This window comes from Zootoca vivipara, chromosome 10 (assembly GCF_965207765.1).
Source record: "Zootoca vivipara chromosome 10, rZooViv2.hap1.1, whole genome shotgun sequence".
Taxonomy (NCBI): Eukaryota; Metazoa; Chordata; class Lepidosauria; order Squamata; family Lacertidae; genus Zootoca; species Zootoca vivipara.
In genome coordinates, this window is record NC_142593.1 from 33847873 (window position 1) to 33874553 (window position 26681).

The 26681-nt window shown below is 40.6% G+C and overlaps 3 protein-coding genes across 10 annotated transcripts in view; 1 reads left to right on the forward strand and 2 right to left on the reverse strand.

Annotated features, from left to right (window-relative positions):
• Nucleotides 1-13317, reverse strand: part of GFM2 (GTP dependent ribosome recycling factor mitochondrial 2) — a 19046-nt gene extending 5729 nt beyond the window's left edge. Inside the window, exons 1-14 of one of the 2 annotated variants that reach the window (XM_088653297.1) lie at nucleotides 12947-13260; nucleotides 11862-11949; nucleotides 11285-11330; nucleotides 10641-10738; nucleotides 9674-9799; nucleotides 7699-7787; nucleotides 6720-6808; nucleotides 5216-5276; nucleotides 4873-5064; nucleotides 4172-4252; nucleotides 2737-2885; nucleotides 1861-2001; nucleotides 1671-1770; nucleotides 1005-1194 (exon numbers count right to left, since the gene is read on the reverse strand). In XM_088653297.1, the coding sequence (XP_088509423.1) occupies nucleotides 1005-1194; nucleotides 1671-1770; nucleotides 1861-2001; nucleotides 2737-2885; nucleotides 4172-4252; nucleotides 4873-5064; nucleotides 5216-5276; nucleotides 6720-6808; nucleotides 7699-7787; nucleotides 9674-9799; nucleotides 10641-10738; nucleotides 11285-11330; nucleotides 11862-11949; nucleotides 12947-13009 (1513 nt within the window). In that variant the 5' untranslated portion in view covers nucleotides 13010-13260. Of the gene's footprint in view, nucleotides 1-1004; nucleotides 1195-1670; nucleotides 1771-1860; nucleotides 2002-2736; nucleotides 2886-4171; nucleotides 4253-4872; nucleotides 5065-5215; nucleotides 5277-6719; nucleotides 6809-7698; nucleotides 7788-9673; nucleotides 9800-10640; nucleotides 10739-11284; nucleotides 11331-11861; nucleotides 11950-12946 lie in introns of both variants that reach the window. The other variant, XM_035099821.3, reaches the window with a different exon arrangement.
• Nucleotides 13318-13626: 309 nt separating this feature from the next.
• On the forward strand, nucleotides 13627-19476 carry NSA2 (NSA2 ribosome biogenesis factor). The gene is made up of 6 exons (XM_035100189.3): nucleotides 13627-13700; nucleotides 14828-15015; nucleotides 15404-15554; nucleotides 16994-17173; nucleotides 17922-18114; nucleotides 19225-19476. The coding sequence occupies exons 1-6, from the start codon at nucleotides 13698-13700 to the stop codon at nucleotides 19290-19292; spliced, it is 783 nt and encodes a 260-aa protein (XP_034956080.1). The 5' UTR covers nucleotides 13627-13697; the 3' UTR covers nucleotides 19293-19476.
• Nucleotides 19477-21966: 2490 nt separating this feature from the next.
• The window catches only part of FAM169A (family with sequence similarity 169 member A), an 82569-nt gene continuing 77854 nt past the window's right edge, over nucleotides 21967-26681 (reverse strand). For all 7 annotated transcript variants that reach the window (XM_088653298.1, XM_088653299.1, XM_088653302.1 and 4 more), the window contains 3 exons: nucleotides 26393-26555; nucleotides 25609-25824; nucleotides 21967-25393 (listed from right to left, as the gene is read on the reverse strand). In XM_088653298.1, coding sequence (XP_088509424.1) covers nucleotides 24890-25393; nucleotides 25609-25824; nucleotides 26393-26555 — 883 coding nt within the window. In that variant the 3' untranslated portion in view covers nucleotides 21967-24889. The remainder of the gene's footprint in view (nucleotides 25394-25608; nucleotides 25825-26392; nucleotides 26556-26681) is intronic.

The window sequence follows — 26681 nt, forward strand, 5'->3', positions numbered from 1 at the left end:
CAGCTAAAGTATCTTTAGCTGTAATCAACCTATTAATGTTTTTGTACTGCTATACTAAAAGATTCTAGCTTCCAACAAAAGATAGATCAAAACTCCACCGATGTGATGAAAGGAAAATAATTCAAATGCTTATGGTCCCACTGATAATTTCTCTCTCCTTCACCTCCCCCTTGAACACTATGTTGCATCATATGCTGCTTTGGAAACCCCTGAATTCATTTCAAGAAATCTTTTGTCACACAGGGAGCTGCCAATCATATCCATGCTTAGGAGTACAGAAATTGTTCCTAGACCAGAGCTTTCCAAACTGTGTTGTGACACATTATTGTACCGGTTGCAGTGTGTGTTGCATGAACACTCCCAGGGCTTGAAAGGGGTTCATTTAACCTCTAGTTTGCTAATAAAACTAAATTACTGTGTCGCAAAATGATGCATGTCAAAAATGTGTGTCACCAGCATGAAAAGTTAGGAAAGCGCTGTCCTAGACTCTGAATTAGGCAATACAGTTGTACCTTGGAAGTTGAATGGAATCTGTTCCAGAAGTGAACCCAAGCGCAGCTTGTGATTGGCTGCAGGAGCTTCGAAAACCGGAAGTGAGTGTTCTGGTTTTTGAATTTTTTTTGGAAGCCGAATGTCCGACGGGGCTTCCATGGCTTCTGATTGGCTGCAGGAGCTTCCAATCAGAAGCCATGGAAGCCCCGTCGGACATTCGGCTTCCAAAAAAAATTCAAAAACCAGAACACTCACTTCCGGTTTTCGATCATTCGGGAACCAAAACATTCAACAACTAAGCCGTTCAAGATCCAAGGTACAACTGTACTTTAAACAACTTTTTATAAACCGGCAAATCATATTCATCCCCTCCCCCATCCTGGATCTAAATGAGAACACTGGGCCTTTTTAATATGTCTTCTTAAACACATTGTGCATATTGAGAAACCACAGAACGTTCTATTTCTTCAGGACTATGTATGAATTAAGCACTTTCAGTAATTGCATCATACCTGGTTGCCTGGCCATGGAAGGCGGCTCTATGGTACAAAAGAAGACTGGCTCTGGAATCTCAATGCCGGCCAAGATAAGATTCTCTACTTCGGTGCTTTGACCGTGCTTTGACCCCACATTTCTTCCAGCTTGTTGAGCGGCAGCCATCGCTGAAGCCTTTGACGAAACAATAGTGTCGCCAGTGGCACTCTGGTGGATGCCAAAAAGCACATGGCATGTCGTTTGTCAACATTAATTGATGTTCATCATTAAAAAGCACAGAAAATTAGCCAATTGCCGAAGGCAGTCTTTTCCCAGGCAAAAGACAAGCCAATTTGGGATGGCAGCAATTAGAGCAACTTTTTGGTTTTCAACTCACCACCTCTAATTGTTTTTCTTTGCCAGTAGACAGAACCATATTGAAAAAACTGGGACAAAAGCTTCTTTGATGACACATTGTTCCTTACTACAACTACAAAGTGAACCCTTTGCTAGTCAGCTTATAGCTGTAGAGAGATTCCCTAACAGAACTAACAAAAAACTTATGTCATTAAAAAATAAAGAAGTTACTAGAGAATTGGTTTCACTTTTCCCCAGTGATATTGGCAATCAGCATAATGGTAGTAATTCTCCACATTAATGTTGATGCAATTTTTCAAAAATGTTTGGGATTCATATTTCTTCACCTGTTTCAATCCAACTGTGAGGGCAATATTGCCAGCCGTTAGCGAAGAGATTTCTATTTGCTGATCAGCGAAAGGCAGAAGCAGGCGACTCATTCTCTCCCTGCAAGGGATAGCTCAGATTAAATGCTACTCCTATTGAGGAATCCGAACAGTTACACTCACAATCCTTTGCTCACCCTTTTTTACTTACGTGCAGCTTTTGGTAATATTATAGACAGCTGACTGAGGCTTCATTGTGCCAGAGTAAATACGGAAGAAAACCAATGGCCCACGTTGTTTGTCATGAATAACTTTAAATGCTAGAGCGCACAGGTCACCTTTATACCACTGCCTGCAAAAAGTAGTGAAGGAAAAATATAACATTAATGGATATTTTGAATGATAAAAAATAGGGTATTTTCTCTGGCTAAACCACAAAGCCTAGGGCTTGCCGATCTGAAGGTCGGCGGTTTGAATCCCCACGACGGGGTGAGCTCCCGTTTCTCAGCCCCTGCTCCTGCCAACCTAGCAGTTCGAAAGCACGTGAAAGTGCAAGTAGATAAATAGGTACCACTCTGGCGGGAAGGTAAACAGCGTTTCCGTGTGCTGCTCTGGTTCACCAGAAGTGGCTTAGTCATGCTGGCCACATGACCCAGAAGCTGTACGCCGGCTCCCTCGGCCAATAAAGCGAGATGAGCGCCGCAACCCCAGAGTCGTCCGCGACTGGACCTAATGGCCAGAGGTCCCTTTACCTTTACCTGTATGAATAATCTGTTTATTGGTACTAGTTTAGCTGAGCTAAAATAAAACTGCTTAATAGAAAAATGAGGGGCATCATGTACCCTGCATGCTTTTAGGAATCTGCACAGGAATTACTAAGTCTTGGCTATGAATGCACATTGCAGCACACCAGCTGCTACTTACAATGTGTGGTCTGTGCATGCTTCCTAGATCCTAGAGCCTCTCTCACCTCCCCAAGAACCCAGCCTATTTTTAATCTCCCATAAGATGTTAATAAATGGTTTCTTTTTCATGGCTTTTCTAACACATGCTTAAACTTATTAAAACGCATCATCTTCTTACTCACACGAAGTCGTAGCTGCGTTCATCCGGTGCTGGCAAATACTTTGTGACACCATCCAATAATGGCTGAACACCTTTGTTTTTCAGTGCACTTCCACAGAATACAGGTACAGCTTTCTGTGCTAGGGTTACTCTTCGTACAGCAGAATGCAACTGCAGAGGCACAAGGATTCATAATTTTAACAATGATCTACTTAAGAGTCAAAGGAATAGTATATAGCTCAAGCATTAACTGAGTTGCACATTTGGATAGTATTTTGTTTTGGTCATAAGGTGTTTATCATATACATTATTCCAGGTCCTAATGAAAAATACTTAAGTTATGGGCTTCTGCTTGATATGCATTATGTGATATTTATCAAAGACCTCAGAAAATTTCTTTTAGGGCATATTCTTTTCTGAAGCCACCCTAAAAAACAAAGCAACTGATGAGTGCTATGGAACAGGCTTTCTGGCCATATTCTTCAGTCTTCACCTTGCAAGCATTGCAAACACCTTCCTGAATATATCCTTGACCCTCAGGGTTTATAATATTGCTGCCCACAAAAAAAACCCTATCCTTTCTATGGCTTTTTAGCTACCATTTGGTGTTATGGCTTATGGCTCTTGTTTCAACCTAAGGATTGTTTCCCATTATAAACAGAACGTATTAGTAGGGTATCATTTTAAAACATTTTACGATCAGGTCTTCCCATAAAACCATGCAGTTTCTAGAAAGAATTGCCTTCCTTATTAAAAAAAAAAGAGAAAATGCTTTAATACCAGTAATGCAGCTTAACATTATGCACCCCAGTGCTGCCACTTTTAAGCATTCGGGCTAGGAGAGTGCTACATGAGGTATGCCCAAAGACTTAAGTGAACCCAATAGCTTTTTAAAAACTACCAGTATTTTTATTTGTACAGTGGGCCCTACCCACATCCACTGTGTCCCAAGCTGCTTGTGAAACTTTTCTCACCTTCAAAATTCATGGGACTGTATGGATGGGGTGCAGGCAACTGTTTGCAGCCTGCCAGTTCAAAGTTCACCTGGACTCAATGAACTAGTTGTGTGGCTCTGCATGTTGACTTGTATCAATATTTTGTCTGGACTAAAATACTGACATGGAGCAGAAGATCAACTCCAGTCAACTGCAGGGGGGCAGTACCCTTTTATTAACTATTTCTAAATATACTGTCAATACGTGTCATACACCTACTGATTTACAACAGCTTTACTATCGTCTTCCTTCCTTCCCTGCCTGCTGCCATCTCATCACTCCCTTTACCAAATCACATTCCTGCAGGTTTGCCACAGTATCCTAGCATTCTCTACCAAGCGTTAATAATTTGGTTGCATCACACATGCAGGAAAAAGGCACCCTACCCTGTTATGTACAAATACAACAAAACTGTAATAATATGCAGTTCATATAATAAACAACCCCCCCAGAGCCATGTACCTTATCAGCTGGCAATTCATCAAAATTCTCACTGAAATCCCCAAGGACCAGCTCAGCAAATTCATCATCCAGGTCTGCAACCTTATGAAGAGAAAAAATATATACACTACTTCCATTACACAGTATTCAAGTTAGTCCCCCAAATGTCTGTTTGACTATCTGCAAACCACCAATTGTAAAAGAATATATAGAATCTAAAAATACAGAATTTTAGAGTATTCAGCAAAGTGAAAATATAAACTTCCCTAATTATGCTTTGATATTTTTAGCCTCTTTATCTCCAACCCAACAAGGGTTGGGCAAAGCGGGGAAGAAACTCTCTTGGGCAGTTCAGGTTTTCCTTGGAGAATGACAAAGCTTCAGATACCACAACATCACTTAATACTAACTAAACAGGGAACATTTTTTTAAATTGAACCAAAATTCAAAAATGGGTAGGAGTGTACAAATCTGCAAAAATTAAAATGCAGAATGTGTAAATGGAAATATAGAACTCTTATCTCTCCCGGTAGTCAAATGTACAAAATATGATAATTAAAGTATCTAGTGTATCATTATTTAAAACATCCCAATATACAATTTTATCAGAATCTCAATTTGTATGGCCAACAGTATCAGTCACTTGAGTTTTGGTTTTCAGACATATTTGCATAAATCAAAGGTTTCAACTGTTTCATATCATATTTACTTTAGAACTTTACTTGTTCTATTAAGGCATTTCTTGCATCCCTGGCATCCCTCAGCAAGTCAGGATCATCAGTTTCTTCCAAGGGTTTCTGTTCAAAATTCTTTCCATCATCCAACTCAGTTGCGGCTTTTGCTTTCCAAATAATTTGGTTCACGGTCACGACGTCAACTATTCCCCTAAAGTTCTTTCCTTCTCCAATTGGCAACTGGACGCAGTGGGAAGGAGAGAACAATATAAATAAATAAACGCAATTAGACAGTAAAAAATAGTAGTATGAAGGAAACACCAAAGTTAAAATGCATCATGATTTGTAACTAATGCTAATTGTTTAAAAGTAAAAGTTTGTTTTACATTACCTGTAAAAGCAGAGGCTTAGCCTTCAACTTCTGCCTGATACTCTCAACTGCATAGGTGAAACTAAAGACAAATTATTACTCTTAGAGAGAAAACTATGTCCTTATCTTTATCCAATATGTCACTCCTCCCTACCAAAAACCCCCACCTGAGACATAGATAGGGAACTAAATAAAAGCAAAGTGTTTTAGCTAAAAACATGCCAAAAAACTAAACATCTGAGAAAGGATCCAAATGTGGAAATCTCAAGTTCAATAGCAACCCTCCCAACTCATTGAACAGTCTGGGGTTTTTTTTAGCCACACACAAAAGAATTCATCTTTAAATAATATGCACTTGTGAGCCTAATGGTTCATTAAGTTAGAGTGCAAGAAACCACATGCTAATAACCAAACCCCTGGGCTCATACCAGCAGCAAGGCCCATCAAACCCAACACATCCACCACAACATGTAGCTGTACTAACAAAGAAGTAGAACCTAGGCCTGAGCATCAGCAGCCACAGCTACTGGTTGAGCACCAGCTTGCTATACTGGCTAATAGTAGCAAGCTGCTGCCCAACCCCCGTTTAGTAATAGAGGCGATAACCTGGAGTCAGCAGGTAAAGTCATGGTGCAGAAATTGTGCCCATGTACACAGTCACATGTACTGCTCTGGCACGAGAGGCTGCTAGACACACAGGAAAACCAAGGCAATAAATGAATAGACTAACACTTTCACCACAAGGGGTCCCGTTTGCAAGGCAGGGTGCCATAAACATTTGAGACACTGCATCTCAAGCAGCTCAATCTTTTAAAGAAATTTCTAGGTTGCCTGTTAAGGTCAAACTTTCACAAACCAGCTTCTAATGTATAAAACACAATACCAAAACCGAATCTGACAACAATAAGACCAAATGCAATTAACAACCAGCATAAGCACCTTATTAAATAGTTAATTTCCTGGCAATGCAAAGCCTATTTAAAAACAGCTACGCCCATCTCAGTCCAAGAGAAAGCAACTCAAAACAAACTGGGCCTTAGAGCCTTTCTGAAGACCTGAATTGATGGGACCATATGTACGTTAGTTGGGATTTTCCACAAACATGATAGGACTAGGGTGTCAGTTAAGCAGATTAAGTACATATTTTGCAATCATTTAACTTCCTTATCTGAATATTTTAAAACTGTATTGCAAATATCCAGACTTTTTTTTTAACTCACACCATTCTTTTTTCAAGCCTGCCTTTTCATACATACCTATATCTAAGTTATTTGTAGAATCAAAGGTGAATCAAACAAATGTTGTAAAGTTACCCTGTCTGGTGACCAGGAAGCATCCCAGGCAACCAGGCAAGTGACCATTTGTGTAAATTTCACATAAAAGGAATTAAAGCAACCGCTGCACAGTTAACGCTCATGTGTTAAGTCACACGAATCTTGAATAATCAGAAACCACCCTAAAATATAATACAATCTTCTATCAGCCTTTCCTTGCTTCACCGACCTGGAAAGAGACATCTTAGTACCTTGCTCCATTTTTGTCCATCTTGTTTAAGAAGCAAATCCGTGGTATGTGGTGCTTGTCTGCTTGTCTCCACACTGTCAAAGACTGAGCCTAAGGCAAAGATGGAAAAGTGTCAATCCTTTCAGCGAAATGAGTGCCTGCTGTCACCTACAATTGTGTAAACACTTATTTAACACTTGCAATGTCTGAGGCATCAAAATGGGCATGGCTCCTACTCAGAAAGTTTGTAGTAAGGCAGATGAGATAAGATGTGCATAAGTCAAGAGTGACAAATGAGATGGATAAGGAATGGAGGGGGGCGGAGTTAGATGGCAGCTGACAGGCACCTTCAAAGAACTGGAGTCTTAAAAAAAAACACCCGTAGTCAATCTGCAATATATGTCACTGAAATCAGTGTGTCATTAAAATCTCTGGGTATGGTACTTGTTGGGCAAACAACAAGGGATATGCCCACCTTGCATACTTCAAGAAGCATCTCACTGGCTGCTACTGGAGAAAGAATGCTAGTCCAACAAAACATTTCTTATGCTATCATGCAGATGATGCCATTTTGGATCCTCAGATTAGATCCTCAGGATAAACGTTCATAGCTGTGGGGCTTGCATTTTGCAGAAATGGAGGCAGCTTTGACAGATCGCTGACCACCCCCAAAAAGCTCTCGTCTTGCCTTTTCCTCCAACTGATGATGTATAGCAGACATACGCTCTCCTTATACTGTAATGTGAGGTAAGCATTTGCTGGTGGAAGTGAGCATCTAGGCCAGGCATCCCCAAACGCCAGATGTTTTGGACTACAATTCCCATCTTCCCCGGCCACTGGTCCTGCTAGCTAGGGATCATGGGAGTTGTAGGCCAAAACATCTGGAGGGCCGCAGTTTGGGGACGCCTGATCTAGGCCTTAAGTTCTCATCAGTTAAAATCATGGCTATGGAAACAGGACTAAAGTGAGGTAAGGTCACAGCATGCTGTGGTCATTCTTACTTCCACACCAGCCGAGGCATCAAATACAGCCACTGCTCCATCCAGCACTCTCAGGGAACGTTCCACCTCCACTGTAAAGTCCACATGACCTAACATACAATTTACACAGAGAAGTAACAGAGGTCCTAAGAATAGTAATGCTTTAACAATATTAGAAAGGCAGCATGTCTTCACCTAATAAGTTTTTACTGGTTTGTCATGAATAGGCACCCAGTCTAAAACAACAATAGACACTCTTGGATTAAACTTATGATCTGCACCCATTCCAGTCCCGAGAAAGGAACAGCAGGTACATGATCCTGTTGATTCTCCAAGGTCTCTCAGCAGCTTTTGACACAAGTGACCACTTAGATCATCTTTGTGAAATGGGAGGACACCGTTGTACAGTGGCTTTGCTCCTACTTACAGGGTCAGTTCCAGAGACACCTCAGCCCTCTGTTAGCTGATCTGCAGAGTGCCAAAGGGGATGATTTTGTCCCAAGTGATATTTAATATTTATATGAAGTTTTTGAGGGTTGCCGTTAGGTGATCTGAGGGAAAGTGCCACCAGCATGCTGAAAATATCAGATCTATTTCTCTGTAACATCTGAATCAGGAGAGGCTATGCGTGCCCTAAACCAGTCTTCGGGTGAAGTCACGGGATGGAAAATAACTAATAAAACTGAGATCCTATGGTGGGTAGTTCCAAGTTCCTAGAATTGAGTTGTGTAACAGTTCTGGGTAGGTTTGCACTTCATCTGAAAGAGCAGAAGTGCAGCTTAGGGGTGATCCTAAATAAATCACTGTCACTAGCCTGGTGAATTCCTGCACAGAGATAGCATAGCCATTATGGTCCATGCACTGGTTGTTGTGGCTAAAGTCTTTGAGGGCACAAATTGGGAAATACTGGTTCATTCTGGAAAGTTCTTTTCTGCTGAGGCAGCTGGAGATATTATGATTTATGTTCTGTTATCTCAAGGTTACGCTGAACCAGACAGATAAATCTGTGAGCTCAGTGGGCTGGTTTTTCATTCTTACTTTTGTTTTCTAACCCTTCTGAAGAGGGTTGGGTTTTTTTGTAACAAAGTTGGAAAACCTTTAGTAAAATTTCTTCTTTTGCTAATGAACTTTGCCTCTGCGTGATTTATCAAGAACCAGACACATTCATTCCAAACAAGCTTCTGCAGCACTGATATCCACCAGGACATGGAGTACCTTGGAATTTAAGGCCAAATTGTGTCACTGGCAACCTCACAATTACACTACTGTAACACACTGTATGTGGAACTACCCTTGTGTCTGGTGCAGAAGCTGCAGCTGATGCAAAATGCAGCTACTAGGGTGCTTAGTGGGTTGAAAAATCTGCACTGGCTGCCTATTAGCTGCCAAGCTAAGTTCAAAGTTTTGTTGCTGACATTTAAAGTTCTAAACAACTTGGCACAATGATATTTAGCAGACTACCTCCCATGGTACAGACCAAACTGATATTTAAGATCCTCTAAGAAAACCCTACATGTCATTCCACATCAAGTGGATTGTTACTTCGTGATAGCACCCACTCTCTGAAAAGAGCCACAGACAGTAATGCTTTTAAATGTCTGTAAAAAATACTTCTGTCTACCCAAGTTTTCCTGGACTCTGATCCTGAAATAGACAAAATTATAAACACAACATGAATCAAATAGATGATCCAAGAACAAGCATATGGCCTTTCTGGATTTAGCCAGTTACATTATGAAACCAACTTGTTTAATGATGCAAGGGTTTTTATGGTAAGGAATTTCTCCAGCAGATAAATAATTTTTGCATTCTTGCATAGCTCCTATTCTTTTTAATTGACATGACACAGGGGAAATCCCCAGGAGAATTACACTCACTATATAAGTACATTAATTGAAAAGTGGAAGTTTTCAAGACTTCATCAAAATTTTCAAAGCTACATGTTTACTTGGTCACAATTGCCTTGGCTTTATCTTGCTCACTTAAAATAACATACCTGGTGTGTCTATCAGATTTATTCTGTAGCCCTTCCAATCAAAAGTTACAGCAGCAGATTGAATGGTAATGCCACGTTCTCGCTCCTGTGCCATGAAATCTGTGACTGTGTCCCCATCATCAACATCTGATTAATAAAAATAATGTAGCTTTTTCAGTTTGGCCACTGTAAAATGATATTAGCTCTTGATTCATTTTATCAGAATGCAATATATCACAGGGGAAATGCTATAAAACAAAATGCCTAAGGCCAAGGTCTCCTATCTAATGTCAAAGACCGGGAAAGGTGGTTAGGATGCCAAGTACGTGGCCTTGTATAAGGGCAGCAGTATTCCTGCACCAACGGAAACAGAGGTCCTGTCCATTGAATGGATAGGTGAACCATGCAAGGTGCTGGACAAACATCAGGTGGGAGAGGTAGAATGCATTGCAAGAAAGTCATGGCAGGGGCAATGTAAGTAAATAGCTCATCCTTAATGCCACGGTCAAAACCTCACTTTGTATGTGTGCAAGTCTGCATTTTAAAAATGCAAATGATAACTTAAGTCGAACCTTAGTATCAGTGCAGAGCCCTGTACAACAAGCAGAACAGATCCTCCTACACACACAGGACATAGAACAACAACAAAAAAACACCCTGCAGACATAGTCCCATAACCTCCATGGACATGCCCAGAAACTCTTCCTGTGCCAAACACAGGACAGGGCAGTGAACAGACCTCATAGGGAAAGCACAAAGATATTACTCAGGAACCCTGGAAAGGGACCCCAGAAAGGGAAAAATAAAATGACAACTAGGCAAGTGGAAGGATAGGAGACTGCCCAGTCTGCACCAGCACAAGAAAGGTGACAGCCAACTTAACCTGGGGCAGAAGCTTGAGTGATGCAATACTTTATATGTGTGTTCTCCCTCTATAAGAATGATAACACCCATTTTTTAAAAACCGTAGCAGATTTTGTTAACTAACCTCCAAGGTTTCTTGTGTACCCAGAATAATACAGCATCCTTTCGGTGGTAGTTGTTTTTCCTGCATCTATGTGAGCCATGATGCCAATGTTGCGGATTCTGTTTAAGAAAAGCAAAGAATTCCCATTTAGCACCCAAGTATTTAAGACAATTATAACTTTACAAATAATACATAAAAAATAACTTTGCTCATCTGTACATGTACAGCCTTTAAACCCTAGGGGCTGCATTCCAGTGGTGAGTAGGATCAGAGGCACAAACAGGCAGAGCAATAGATTTGACTTTTACTTTTGTACCACAGCCATGCAGAAGTCGAGAGGTTTCTACAAACCCATTTCTTCATCTGGGCAAGTAAGAGGCATTATAGTTCAATTACTTTCCAGCCAGAGAAAACACAAAGAGAGCATGGAGCACGGCTGGATAGGGGCTTGACCTACAGAGAGTTGCAAGGGGCAAATAGAGAGACCTGGAGGGCCACATCCAGCTGCTTGGCCTGGTTCCCAGCCCTTTTTTAGTACAATATTTCTTATGGTTTTACTGAATGAATTCTTTTCTGTTGAATTTTAATGTAGCCTACCCTAATACCAATGTGTGAAGGGCAAAAAATAAATAGGAAAATAGAATATATGAAATTTTATTACTTACTTAGAGACAGGTGGAGTGATAATAGAGCGCAAAGATTTTACTTCACCTATTAAAAGAGAAGTGGCCAGAGCATTTATAATGTTTCCAATGAGTAGAAGTTATGTTTCACAGCACAAGCATCAGTACCAATCAGAATTCCTCCTGCACTTGCATCTACTACTGAACATGAGGTTCTCTCTCTCTCTCTCTCTCTCTCTCTCTCTCTCTCTCACACACACACACACACACACACACACACACACACAACACAAACACACACTTTTTTCTCTGGCTGACGTGATTATCAGCACTGTCAATTCTGAAGGGTGTCTCCTCACCCCCAGGAGAAAACCTGGATAACTTTGTAGCCAATACTGAGTTAGACAGATTGTCTGACTTGGTATAAAGCAGTCCCTATGTTCCCATTATCTACTATAAAAATAATTCCACATACAGAACCTTTACAAACAGCAAAAATAATACTGACATGTAACAGTTATGCACAGAAGCATATTTTCATAAGTACATCTCATTCCTTTTAATCATATTATAGTAGATCTGTAAAAAAAAGTAAGCTGGGAGTGGAGGAAAGAATTACCTGCTGTGTAACTGTAACTTCTCTGAAGAGTCAAAGTACCTTTGAAGCATTTTACAGCTATAATTCTTGATTTTCTGCAATGCATACACTTCAAAAGGGAAAACCACAATTAGAGAAAGCCAGCACACCTCACCAAAATAATTTTCTCTACACAATACATGTTACTGTCAGAAGACTGATGCTGATTTTCCCAGATAGAACTAGCTAGCTAATTTTAGATATCTTAAGCATGTCACAGATACAGCCTAGGTCAACCAAACATATAATGTTAACATCCAGCAAAAAAAAAAAACTTGTAAGCTTGTTTAATTACATACTCTCCCTGAAAAAGCAGGTTCATAGATCCACCTGGCATTAGAGGCCCAGGTGTCCTCAGTAGCTATAATTGAGTTTTAACAGCTTCAGCTGATAACACAGTTACAGCTGTTTGTGGGCTAGGACAGCCATTATCCATGCACTGGTAACCTCCAGTTTGGATTACTGAATTGTGCTGCATGTGAAGCCGCACCATATTATAAGTCTACTATGGAAGGAATTGCACTGGCTGCCAATTAGCAACCAAACTAAGATCAATGTGTTGTTTTTTGTATACAAAGCCCTATGTAGTTTGGGGCCAGGATATCTTATGGTGACCTCAGCCCTTATATATGCAATTAACCATTGCCCTCTGCAGTATAGGAACTCCTGTGGATACCATCTCATCAGAAGGTCTGTTCTATACAGAAACTGGGCCTGTTGTGGGGTGGCACCCTTTGTAACTTCCTTCCATTACACATCAGACAGGCACTATTTATGTATTCTCTTTCTGGCACCTACTGAAGACCTTCGTTTTCCAATAAGCTTTTTAAGTGAAATATCTTTATTCAATTTGAAATTGAAATATTGCATATGCTTTTTACAAATGGAATTTTTAATTGCTTTTATTGTTCATGTCACCTTGAGATATTTTCTGGGAGGTGCTTAATAAATAGAAATAAATAAATAAATGCAAAAACAGTTCACATATTATTATCTGTGTAACACTGGCTAAAAACATACTTTCTAGATTTCTTTTTAAAAATCGATTGGAGGGGGGGCTTACTTACCACACTGTGTAAACATACCACTTTGAGGGGACCCAGTAACAATTTCCTTGTATCTCGCAGCATATCTATCTAGTAACGGGTAACGGCGCAGCGTTGAGGCAAGCGCTTAAAAAAGCCTATTGAAATCGATGGCCAGGTTCTCTTCAACACAAACAGGCACCGAATTAAACCGGCTTTTGTTTCTTTCTTTTTGGTAAGTAAACAGTCCAAACATTCCTTTTAAGAAGCGGCTGTTCGGCAGACAACACGCCGCCTCCGTCAGGTTACTATTGGGTGAAATTCTGCCTCACCGCCGTTCATCACTTCGCTCTTGAGAATAAAGCAGAAATGGGCTCATTGCACATTCCTAGAAACTTCCGGTTTGTCTCAGCGTGCCACACGCGCTACTTCCGCCGGATGCTCATTTTTCTAGTCCGCCCTCCTTACTATTTCGTTCCGGAAGGCTTTGGTTTTGTTCTTTTTAAAAAAAAAAAAAAGTCTTCGGATTTCGTAAATCAGCCGCTGTCCATTTTCCCGGACTCCAAACTGAGCAGAGCAGCGGGTGGCGAGAAGCAGCCCGCGACCGGCACCAGGGGACGCCCGATTCCTGGGTCTCCTTCGTCAGAAGCGGAACGCCAGGAAGCGGAACGGGTTGCGAGCCGGGCCCGCTTCGCGGTAGAACCCTCCTTTTCCTTTCGGGTCTGGCAGCCGGGAAGGAGTGTCGCCGAGAGTCCCGCGCCTAGGCTAGTCCGTTCCGAGGCACCGGGGCGCCATGGTGAGTAGCAGGAGTGGGGGGCTCGGCGGGCTCGGCTCCGAAGGGCTTCTTTGAGGGAGGGCAGGGGCGAGAGACCTCTTCCTTTAGATTTATCAGTCTCTGCCTTACATAAAGACGTGCGACACCGGTATAAAGCTATTTATTTGCTTATTCAACGAAAGCGAGACCAATTCACTGAGGATAAGGCTAGCCATGCTTGCTTATGTTTCGCTCTCCGCTGTTGGAGGACAGCCTGCCTCTGAATACCCGCTTGTGGGGCTCCTTTTAGGCATCTTGTTGGCCTTGCTGAACTAGATGGGCCTTTGGTATGATACAATTGGGTCCTTACGCCATTATTTAACTTTAAAACGCATCAAAATACAAACAGCTTATGCTCATTATTATAACGTAGACAAGGCACATCTCTCATTACGCTATAGCTAAGACTGCAGTTTAAATACCTGCTTCCCTGGAGAAAGAACCAAGAGCAGAGGGTTGACTTAGTTACATTAGTACATTGCTAATTTTAGGATTTTTGTGTGTCAAGTACTTTTGTAGTAGTCGTTTGTTTGGGTTTTCTGTACACCACTTAAGAGATATTTTTTTAATATACTAAGCAGCATAGTAGTGGTATAAATAAAGATATAATCCTATCGAGCTCAATGGGATGGACAGCCAAGTAAAAATAAGGAGGATTTCTTACACCATCATCAACTGACAAAGTAGTTAAACCGGTTTGATTTTTATCTATTATTGTCTACTACATCAGTTTTAAAAATCTGAAGGGCAGTCTTTGACCCTTGAACCCTGGGTACTTACAGGTATGATAATTTCAGGTCTTAATAAAAACATAATAAGCTAAAATAACATTGCATAGTGGTACAATTACATTGAAATAGTTGGAACTTATTAGCATGAATAAGGGATTTTTCTTACTGAAACGTTTCTGAAGTGAGTAGTAATAGTAAAAACAACTTTAAACTTTCACCAAGTATTTCTTGGTTATATATATATATATATTATGGTTAATATAATATATATTATATAATAATTATATTATATATATATATATATATTGAAGCTCTTATAAATGTGTACTGTTGACATTGAAACAACTTCTGAACATTTTATTTCCTTGCACTTTGCAGCCACAAAACGAGTACATAGAGTTACATCGGAAGCGATATGGTTATCGTTTGGATTACCATGAGAGGAAGAGGAAGAAAGAGGGCCGTGAGGCTCATGAACGCTCAAAAAAAGCTAAAAAAATGATTGGACTGAAAGCTAAGCTTTATCATAAACAGCGCCATGCAGAGAAGATACAGATGAAAAAGACGTGAGTGGGCTTCTTTGTTCAGCTAAACTTCTTTGGTATAGTGAGAAATTGTTATAGTTCAGAACTAGCTCCACTGGAAGACAAACTATTGATTACTCTTTGAAACTTACTGTTTGCCTATTACTGGGCTTTTATAAACCTATGCCAAAATGTATGCTTTCTTCTTTTTAAGCACTGTGTAACTATCTCAGACAACCGTTAGTCTTCGGTTGACATTAATTTTGCATAGCTTGTTCTGCTGATTTAGTCATGTTCTCTGTTAGGAAAACATTGTGACTAGTACAAAGCATGTGTTGATGTAACTATTTTCAATTGACTTTGATCCCCACCTGAAATTTTGCTTTTCAATTTTTGAAAAAAATAATTTATGCACATTCTATTTATCTAGTATTAAGATGCATGAAAAAAGAAATACCAAGCAGAAAAATGATGACAAGACCCCAGAAGGAGCTGTGCCAGCATATCTGCTGGACAGAGAGGGTCAGTCCCGAGCTAAAGTTCTCTCCAACATGATTAAGCAGAAGCGAAAAGAGAAAGCTGTAAGTATTGTAGAAGTTCAGGTTACCACTATTTGCCAAGTTGTAAAAATACTGTTTTTCAAGGTGGTGGCTCCGGTATCTGTTCAGGGTATGAAGTACACACATACTGTTCTCCATTTTTAGTTTTAACCAGGCAAACTCTCGTTTATCCAGTGGCGAATTATTGGACTTGCCAAGACAAATTTATTACTTGTGCTAATATACTGTGTGCAGTGTACTTGCAGTTTAGCAACTCTCTGCTGCGTATCATACTCCAAAAGATTATTTAACTCCTACTCATGAACGTGGGTTATTTTTTTAAAAAAAGGTTGCATGTGGTTGTATCAGGACCTAGTTGGTCTAAGAAGTTTCTGGGTAAAATGCAGTGTTGTGGAAACTTGTTCAGTGGAACTTCTCCTCCCCATGGTAGGGCCATGCACACTGCCTAGCCATCCAGAACAGATGAGGGGCGAGGGGCAGTGCATTGCAGAAGGGGAAATGAAGTCCCTTTCTGTTCACATACCGGCAGCATTGGATTCAACCCTCTAAAACCAAATTAAGGTAGCTATGGACTTGCACCTTGTCAGAGATGACCCCCCAAATAAGTTCCAACACCATAGCTGCCAAGTTCTCCCTTTTTTAAAGGGAAATTCCATTATGCTGAATAGGCTTCCTCGCGAGAAAAGGGAAAACTTGGCAGCTATGTCCAACACACAGCAGCAGTATAATTCCTTTCTCTGCAAACTAGACATTTCATGGAGATCTAGAGTAGGTAGAAGCTAAAGCATTGTACAACATTTAAAAAATCAGCTCCTGTGCAGGTGAGGGTGAAGAGGGTAGCAGCACTCTGTTGCACTGAACTTTGGAGAAGGCAAAAGCACTGTGATACGTGCTGTGCTTCTCCCGGCTCCAAAACCCAGGTCACTATGACCCAGGTCATGCCATAATCAGCTTTGAAGTAACATAGAAGCAATAGATCTCTTCCACCTGTTTCAGAGCCTATGAGAACTTCTGTCCCCCTAGTCCTCTGGAAAGAGCAGAGGACCAAGTGGTAATAACAATCGATGATTGGCTAGTAAATCAAGCAAAAATGTGCATACACCTGCACAACTACCCTGTTTCTCCAAAAATAAGACGTAGCCATAAAATAAGCCATAGCAGGATTTTTAAGCATTCAAGGAATATAAGCCATACCCCGAAAATAAGACATAGTGATAGGCGCAACCGCAATGCTGGCCACGGCAGGAGGAGGAGGAAAAAATAAGACATCCCCTGAAAATAAGACATAGTGGGGGTTTTTGAGGAAAAATAAATATAAGACGGTGTCTTATTTTCGGAGAAACAAAATATAGTATTTTTTTTCATGTTATCAGATGGCAGTCAGTTTTTAAAACGTACGGTTCATTCTAGTTGTTCTCCGTCTTTAGCACTCTTAACCATTTTTTGCTGTTTCATTGCAGGGGAAATGGGAGGTTCCTGTACCCAAGGTTCGTGCTCAGGGAGAAACAGAAGTGCTCAAGGTGATCCGTACAGGAAAGAGAAAGAAGAAGGCTTGGAAGAGAATGGTTACTAAAGTGTGTTTTGTTGGGGATGGCTTTACCCGAAAGCCGCCTAAATACGAACGTTTCATTCGGCCAATGGTAAATGATTTGATTGTTTGATTATTCTTTACATAAGTTGTTGCTTACTTCACAGTTATCATCCTTGAGTGGAGAAAACATTAGCAGTTTCAACAATGTTGTAATAGGAATGTTTTCTTTGAAATGATAGTCTTTTATCTACACTTCAGAACTCGGTAGCCAGTAAAACCTTTTGTTATTTGCAAGCATTGGATAGCACAGTAATTTATAGTAATATACACACTAAAAAGGGATGCGGGTGGCGCTGTGGGTTAAACCACAGAACCTAGGGCTTGCTGATCAGGTGGTCGGTGGTTCGAATCCCCACGACGGGGTGAGCTTCCGTTGCTCAGTCCCTGCTCCTGCCAACCTGGCAGTTCAAAAGCACGAAGTGCAAGTAGATAAATAGGTACCGGTCCAGTGGAAAGGTAAATGGCGTTTCCGTGTGCTGCTCTGGTTTACCAGAAGCGGCTTAGTCATGCTGGCCACATGACCCGGAAGCTGTATGCCGGCTCCCTCGGCCAGTAAAGCGAAATGAGCCAGAGTCATCCACGACTCCAGAGTCCCCAGTGTCATCTGCAACTGGACCTAATGGTCAGGGGTCCCTTTATCTTTACTTACACACTAAAAAGTTAGCATTTAATACCAAACATCCAACAGAGACGCCTCTAATTTTCTGCACTGTTAATTTGATTCTTGAAGCACCATCATGGCTAGTTATGTTTTCATCTCTATTTAGTGTTTAAAGCAATCTTTTGTTATCTAACAGGGTTTACGATTCAAGAAGGCCCATGTAACACATCCTGAACTTAAAGCCACTTTTTGTCTACCTATTCTTGGTGTAAAAAAGAATCCCTCTTCTCCTCTGTATACATCTTTGGGGGTAATTACAAAAGGTACTGTCATTGAGGTGAATGTGAGTGAGCTTGGTCTCGTGACACAAGGAGGCAAGGTCGTCTGGGGTAAGTATTGAAATAACACTTACCAATCTTAATGTTAAACTTAGGTGTAGAGTTTTTTATTGCATCAGTAGGGAGGGGGAATTTCCTCTCAATGCAGACACTACCTTCAGATGAGTGATTTTCCTAAGGACTGCAACAGGAGAACAAAATTAAATTCTGCTTTCTTGCCTAACTGCCCAACACTAGCATGAAGGATACAAAATATTTTACCCCCCCCCCCATTCCCTTATAGATGCCCCTGTACAGTTCTCTCAATAAAGTTAGAATATATTTTTACATGTCTTGTGGTATAGTTAATTTGGCCTGAAACTACATTGTGAATGAACTAGTCTTATTTCTAGTCAAAATAAGACTAGCATCATATTACACTAAACTGCATTGCCCATAGCTAATTGAACAGTTTGTAGGCCCCAACTCTTACATCAAGACCTGACTTAATTGGCCATTCAGTATGAAGCCTTATTATCTTTGAGCTCGGTGGAAAGGTGTACTCACAGGTGGCTATGTCTGCTGGACAACAGCCACAGAATCAGGCTAACTAGATAATGTGTTAGTTCAGTGATAACAGAGCTCTCCCCCTTTAGGATGTGAAAGTTCCCTTTTCTTCCAACTTATTCTTCTCAAAACAGCTTCTTTCCCTAGGTCCTCTGTTTAAATTTATCCTTTTGGTGGGGGGGGGGGTTAAGTGCTGCCTCCTTGCCTTTAAGGTTTTGATTTGTGTATTTGATAAACATATCCACATATGTGGAGACGGGATTCCTTTTCATTATTTTGTGAGAGGGTGGTTTAGTGTTGTAGACTGCTAACACTTCTGCACAACTTGACATTGCACCTTTTGCATCTCTCAGATGAGGCGTATTCCCATGAGAGGGAGTGAACAGTGGAAACTTCTCAAATCCACTGTAGACCCAGGACCAAGGTTGACTAGCCAATAGGCCATGCCTCTGTCCTAGCCATGGGTGGAGGGAGAACTCTGCCAGATGCTACTTCACCTACCATGTTACAATTGGTGTGTGGAAAATGAATGCATGAGCATGTGTCATTTCTATGAACATAAGTGCAGCTTAGTATCACTTTAGTAGGTGCTAATATAGTTCTTTCCCATTTCAGGAAAATATGCACAAGTAACCAACAATCCAGAAAATGATGGGTGCATTAACGCAGTTCTGCTTGTCTAAGTGGCATCTTACAGTCTTGGATACACAGTTACTTTTCCAAGGAGAACCATGACTTTCTCAAAACATTTCCAGATAAAGAACTTGTTGCGTCAAAGCATCAGTATGCGAAGTCAGGAAATGGATTCTAAGAACTGTTTTTCACTGAACCTTACAATCAATAAAAGGAAACCATTGTGGGCCCAAACTAGTTAATCCCAATCATTACAAGTGTTTGGCTTGTTGGAAGTGGCTTATTCTGAATTTAGCAGTTACCAGTAGATAAATTCTAGGAGACTACTCTTGGTTAATATAAAGTGAGGGAGGGGTTACATTACTGTCAGTGTTTGTGAATGCATGAAGATGGATTGCAGGCAGTGTTTGGCATCGTACACATGCAGGGCTCCTTCAGCCAAAGAAAGAATTTCTATTGTCCTAAGATTTGCCCTCAACAGAGGAACCGTACACACATCTCCCCTTGATGCTGGTAATGCTAGAGTGCATAGTCCTCTCCCACATTAACGAAGTAGGAAAGAAACACATCTGCCACCTATTGCCAATTTTAAGGAAATTAGAAATGTGCTAAAGATAGAATTCTTTGAAAATGCTACTCAAAGGCTAGCAGGTACAGAAATGCTAAATGTCAAAGCAAAGATCAAGCAATAGTTTGTGTGGAGCAGTGAAGTGAAAAGTGTTACAGCACATTTAACAAGGCCTAAACTGCCCACCTAGCAGTTCGAAAGCATGTCAAAATGCAAGTAGATAAATAGATACCACTCTGGCAGGAAGGTAAACGGCATTTCTGTGCGCTGCTCTGGTTTTGCCAGAAGCGGCTTAGTCATGCTGGCCACATGACCCGGAAGCTGTCTGCGGACAAACGCTGGCTCCCTCGGCCAGTAAAGAGAGATGAGCGCACAACCCCCGAGTTGTCCGCGACTGGACCTAACGGTCAGGGGTCCCTTCACCTTTAAATTTTAAATACATTTCAAAGTTCCACTTGTCTAATTTTAGCATGGTTGTCTAACTTTAGCATAATAGCCCTATATCTTGTACAGTAGGATACAGAATAAAAATTCAAACTGAAACAAACAAGCTCATAATAAAAGAAACAGTAAAAAAATACAAATGCAGTTAAATAACATCAACATGAATGGTTTCAAAAGCAGCAAGACAGATCTAAATGGCAGAGTAGAGAACACACCCAACAGGCATTCAGGACAGCCTTTGAGCTCAAAAACAGCCAAGTTGCAACAGACCACTGCAGTAGGACCCTACAGTCCTCTCTATAAACCATCCCATAGAACTGGCACCAAAACCAAGAAACATCTTGCAGCTAGTAGGTGGAGGCATACACAGCATGGCCTCAGATGTTAAAGAAAAAGAACAGAAGTGGGTACATAAAGTGTGTTTTGTTGTTAGCTAAATAGTGTGAGGGGGACTACAGGCAAGCATTTACTTACCTTTGCCATATGCACTGGTCTGTTTTTTGTGTGTGTAACACTAGCATACATCGAAACGCTTGTGTGATGCATGACTATTGCACATATGGAAGTGCATGTGGAACACTGATACCTGTGGCTTGTGTAACTATTTTAAAATAAATAATCTAGCTACACATTAAACAGAAAGATTAAGCTTAAAAGCTTACAGAAGGCATTTTAAGATTTTTAGTCTGGCTAAGAATAAGCAGCCTGCAGTCTCCATCTTGGAACGGAGTCTGTACCGTACTACATGCTTACCTCATGGCTATAACATAAGAGCCTAGGTTTCCCCCTCCCCAGTCATTTGCTTTTGTGTAACAACTTGCCTCATCAAGACTCCTGGGGACCTCACTTGCCAACAATGTGGACATTTTGAACGGTCCTTAAAAAAGGTATTTCCCAACTGGATTTTAAAGTTTCACTGGCTGCCTAGGGTAAAGAAACAGCCAACATTATTTTATACAAGGAAATATTTGGGGAGGTTGCGTGTTGCTAGTGTGATGTCTCTTAGTGGGGTAGTAGAAGATGGATACTGCAGTCAGGGGTGATGGGAATTGTAGACCAAAAACAGCTGGAGACCCAAGTTTGGGAAACCTTGGCTTTCTGAGACTACCACTGTATTAGCTATTTTGGGGGTATACATTACATACATGGGTGAGAATAAAAAGCACATTAATGTTCAGAAGAGAGAAGACCTCAAGCCACTGAAACCAATGAGAAAATTACAAACAATTTTAATTACTGCTGAAACACAAACAATATATACTAAGAAGGGTCAAACTGAAAGACACCAAATAACGCTACTGTACAACAGCATCACATGAAGAGATTGACGAACAGAACAATGCCATGTTTGTGACGATTCCCTTAAACTGAAGACTGAATTCTGCAACAGTACTGAAAACAAGGAGCTGAAACCTGAACTATGTACAATGGTACCTCTGGTTACAAACTTAATTCGTTCCGGAGGTCCGTTCTTAACCTGAAACTGTTCTTAACCTGAGGTACCACTTTAACTAATGAGGCCTCTCACTGCTGCCGCCACACAATTTCTGTTCTCATCCTGAGGTAAAATTCTTAACCTGAGGTACTACTACTGGGTTAGGGGAGTCTGTAACCCAAAGTGTTTGTAACCCGAGGTACCACTGTATTGCTTTTGTTTGCATACCGAGATAGCAGCACTGAGAAACAAAGAGAGACAGCAAAAAAAGCTTATGTTGAGCTAAAAGGGCAAAACACTTTATTCCTAACACAAGATGAGGTCCTACATTATTTCATGCAACAGATTCAGAAGTAAAGCAGTTCTGCATGAAATAAAACCTTTTGAAAATGGTGAAGTGAGCATGGGATGTAAAGCACATTTCAGACATTAGGAGAAACAGTAAGACATCCAAACATGTAGTAGTGAGATCCAGCAGAACTGCAGAGCTGAGTCCACACACTTAACATTATTTAGGCCAGTTCCTACAACTTAAAAAAGTGATTAATACTGTGTTTGTATTGTATGCAATGGTCCACATGTTTTATAGTCACATTTGCTCTGAACTACAGTGAAGAATTGGTCCTTTTTTCCTTTCAAGGAGTTGTAAGTCTTCTATGGTTGTCTACAAAACTTCAGTGTTTGAACAAAACTTCAAGCACTTGCTCTTCAATGTTGCATAAACTTTCAGTCACATAGCCTTCTTTCAGTTTTACAGACCTGTTCTTAACTGATCCTTTCAGCATAGTTCTAGTAATTTGATGTACTCTGTAGCAATAGGTACATTTTTTAAAAAAATACAAGCTGGTGAAAAGGAACAAATATCTAGTTGTGATGCTTACTAGAGTGAGACCATCCAGATGTGGCTCTGCAAGAAGGAGAAGCTGTAACTGCATTATCCATAGAGGGTCTTCACAACTTCTGAGATCCTGGTTTCTTCCAGATGTTTTGGAAGGCAACTCCCATCTGCCACAGCCAGCTGGGACCAATGGTGTTGTCATCCAGAACTTATGGAGGGCAACAGGTTCACAAAGGCTGACTTAAATGTTTAGTTTATCAACAAAGCATGGTTTGAGATATACTTATCTTGGTTAAATGCATGCAAATAAGAATCACTCATGGCTAATTAACATATGATAGGCTATGGCAGATGGGCAAGCCTTTCCTATGTTTGCATTAAAAAAACAAACAAACTTGCTACTCCGGTTTATGTACAAAGTAACCAAAGGCATGCTCCTGGACCCACTTCCATGAATATTATGGAACCTTAAAACACACCCAAGAAGTGTGGAGAAGCTGAGCTCTAACTGAAGAAATAGACATTTACAATAAGATGCCACCACAGACCAGTTGAAGTTGCAGAATGAAGACAAAAATTTGACTTCACTAGCAAAGTTCCATAGCTTTAAATGCAGAAGGACCAATGTATGATTTGGGGGAGAACATACACCAATTTAAAAGCACACTTAAAAATGTTATCACTGTAATCCAGAAGCCATAACAGGGATACAGACTCGAGACCTCTCAAAACGCAGCTTTGATTTACAGAGCAAGAAATGTAAAGTCCCACAAAATGTTTAATAGCCCAACACACCTAACATTCATATCCTATATATGTTAAAACTCTGTACACAAGGTTCTAAACCCACCCCATCACCACCCTCAAAAACTCCAGTCCTAGTGACGTGGCAAAAGCTGCAGACAATTCTTAAATTGTCAGGGTGTTGTATTTTACAAAAAAAGCTCTTAGTACTACAAGAGACAAGCCTTAAACGGTTTTTAATGTGCTTTGTAAGAAAGTATTTAATCAAACATTAAAAATGCTGAAGGTTCACTTGAATATATTGTTTATAAACAACAACTAATATTTCTGCACATACATTCCTAATCCACAATACAGAATGTACATTGGTAGAAAAAAGAACGCCCTGAAAAACCCACTCAACTTGGCAATTCTATGCATGTCCCAAACCTTCTCATGACATGCTTTAAAAAAACACAGCACTTTTGTCAAGACAAGAAAAAAAATAGTTTTTTAAATAAAAAAAACCCTACCAGTAAACTGAGCTATTAGAAAATAGCCAGAAATTCTGTACAATCAGAAAGCCAAAACAGACCAACCCTCAGCACATTGAAATCAAAATCTTTCCACGCTATTCAAGTGAACCTTTTTATTAATAAACACTAAAAAAGAAATTGCTTCAAATTTAAAACGCAACATTTTTTTACGAACCTTACCAATTGCCGCTACTTATAAAAAGGCGTAACCGTACAAATCTGAGGTTCTTATCTTACCGTTAACTCTTAATTACTCTTCAGTTTCCATCTGTTATTTTAGAAGCTTCGTTAGTCAAACAATCTGCTTTATTCACAATGTGAAATAACAAGACTCCCAGTGCAAAACAAAATTCAGGATTAGCTGATCCCTAGTTGGGAGTGACTGATGCTTGACTTAATGAAAGTGGATATAGCATCCGCGAAGAGCCAAAGATGCAACAGGGAACAGTGCTCATGACTAAGCAGAAATAATGTCAGATATTTTGCGTTGTGTTAAAACAGGATTTTAATTCGCTACAAAATAATGCTCCAGGGCTTGAAAAATAACTAGTCATAGCTTCTGTTCCCAATAAGCCTATGAAGGTTAACTCTGAAGTTACCAGGGTGTGTCTACTTCCACACCACAAAGGGCAGATTCTCTAAGCTAGAACCAGAGAAGTACACATAATAAGAACATACAGGACAATAGGTGGCACTTACTTCTAGGGAACAGCTGTTGTAAATAATGGCTTACGAATCAAAAGCCACATCAGAAAGCTTGGTAATTTACAACTTGTCGCGAAATTTGTTTGGCCTCTCCACAACTCTACTGTGACCTGATGAACAGCTTTTTTGTGGCTAAACAAACTGGGCTAAAATAGGTCCTACTATTTTTTAAAAAGACTATCCGTTTACCACCAAATTTGTTCTCCTCATATAGTGGTTAAACACACAAAATGAGTAACTGAATAGGGAAATGCAGAGTGATTTCAGTGTTTGAATACACGTGTGTTCTGGTGTTCCATGAAGTTTCATAATTTGTTTTTGTTTTGTTTTTGTTTTGTTTTTTAAGAAAAATACGGAAAGTGATCCAACTGGGTGGAAACAATGCTCCTCTTCCCTTTTCAAATGAGCTTTCCTTTTTTCTTGGGTGGTCCTTTGTATCCTTTGGCCTTCCTTCTTAAGGTCCGCCTGTCCACTACGGGCACTTCGATTTCCACATCCTCTGAACTGCTGTCTGCGGCTTTCTCAGATGCAGGCTCAGCTGACTCTTCAGACTGTTCATCCAGTTGATTCTTTTGCCCTTCTGGGTGATGCGAGTACGAGATATCCTCCAGTTCAACCATCACTAAAGCGCCCTGGCCTAGAACAACGGGGGCCTCTGGAGTGTCAGAGCCTCCTTCTTCACTCTGCTCCTCCACAGAGGAAGTTGTGTTAGGAGACACATTCTCCGAAATGGTATCTTCCAGAGCCTCAGCGGTTGCTACAGAGTTCGAAAGGCCGTTGTTGGAGGGTTCTTCCTTCTCGGCTGCAGCAACGGGATCTGCATTTGGAACAAGGGTCCTTTTCCTTTGTGTTGCTTGTTGTTCCTCTTCGGGTGGAAGTTCTGCATCTGCCACACTGTCAACCTAATGGATAAAAACAAACTCTTTGTTAAGTCAAAGGCGAGGAAACTTTTTGACAATATTCTGAGGGCCACAGATGAGATTCTTAACTTTGTACAGCATGCTACATTCCAATGGGCTGGATTTAATTATTATTAAATTTTTTATAACATTGCCAATGATTGTACCAACACGGCAGAGAAGAAACTCTTAAGCATCGCTTATATATTTCCCCTCACCTTATCAGAAACGTTGTCATCACTGTCTTCAGTGGATTTTACTGACGAATCAAGGATTAATGGGACAAGCAAGGTTAAAGTTGTTTCCTCTGGATTTTCCAACTGCAGCTTTGACTCTCCATCCACCACTTCACTTCCTGTTTGTCCTTCAGCCACTATTGAGACCTTGATAGCATCTTCCACGAGCTCTCCGTTGAGTGGCTCCACTTCCATTCCCTATAATATGGCATGTACACATTAAAATGGTGCAAAGCCACTTTTATCATGTAAAGTTAACAACAGAGTTCAATACATCACTGACAAGAGTCTCTATTTATAAAAAGCATAGAAAACAAAAGGGGGAAAACATTTGCTTCCTGGTTGGGATGCACACATTATTCAGACAACTCCTTTCCCACTTGTTACAAGTAAAGCTACCTTGCAACAAAGGCACATCCTTTCCAGAGTTTAGATCAGGCATCCCCAAACTGCGGCCCTCCAGATGCTTTGGCCTACAACTCCCATGAGCCCTAGCTAACAGGACCAGTGGTCGGGGAAGATGGGGATTGTAGTCCAAAACATCTGGAGGGCCAAGTTTGGGGATGCCTGGTTTAGATTAATATATAAACTTGACACCATGAAGGGGTCATATGTATCCTAGATTTTTCTAGATGCTTATCTCAGTGCATACAAAGCCTTCTGTCCAAGCAGAGAAGGCAATACCATGGCTTACTCCTCTGTCACACTTGGCAGGAAAAAGGGTCGCTCAAACAGACAAATTGTTCTTAATATATTCAAATCACACCTCTTTATCATCTTGCTTCTCAGATGCAGGGCACATCTGGGGTGCTTCTTGGGCTGGTTGTTTCTGGTTTTCAACTAACACCTCCTGCTCACTTTCAACCACATTTTCTTCCATCTCCATCACCTCTTCCGAACTTTCAGATACACGTGCGTCAGGTTCTGATCTGTGCAGCAGCAAGAAAAATGAATGTGAAATACTCAAGGTACTATAGTATATGTAATATTGAAATGGACACTTTTAGTGTGAGGGACGCAAATGAAATTAGGTAGCGGATAATAAATCAGTGTGA

Coding starts and splice junctions, on each gene's coding strand:
- NSA2 (XM_035100189.3), top strand. Junction 15,016..15,403: donor AAGATACAGATGAAAAAGAC/GTGAGTGGGCTT, acceptor CTATTTATCTAG/TATTAAGATGCATGAAAAAA. Junction 15,555..16,993: donor AGAAGCGAAAAGAGAAAGCT/GTAAGTATTGTA, acceptor GTTTCATTGCAG/GGGAAATGGGAGGTTCCTGT.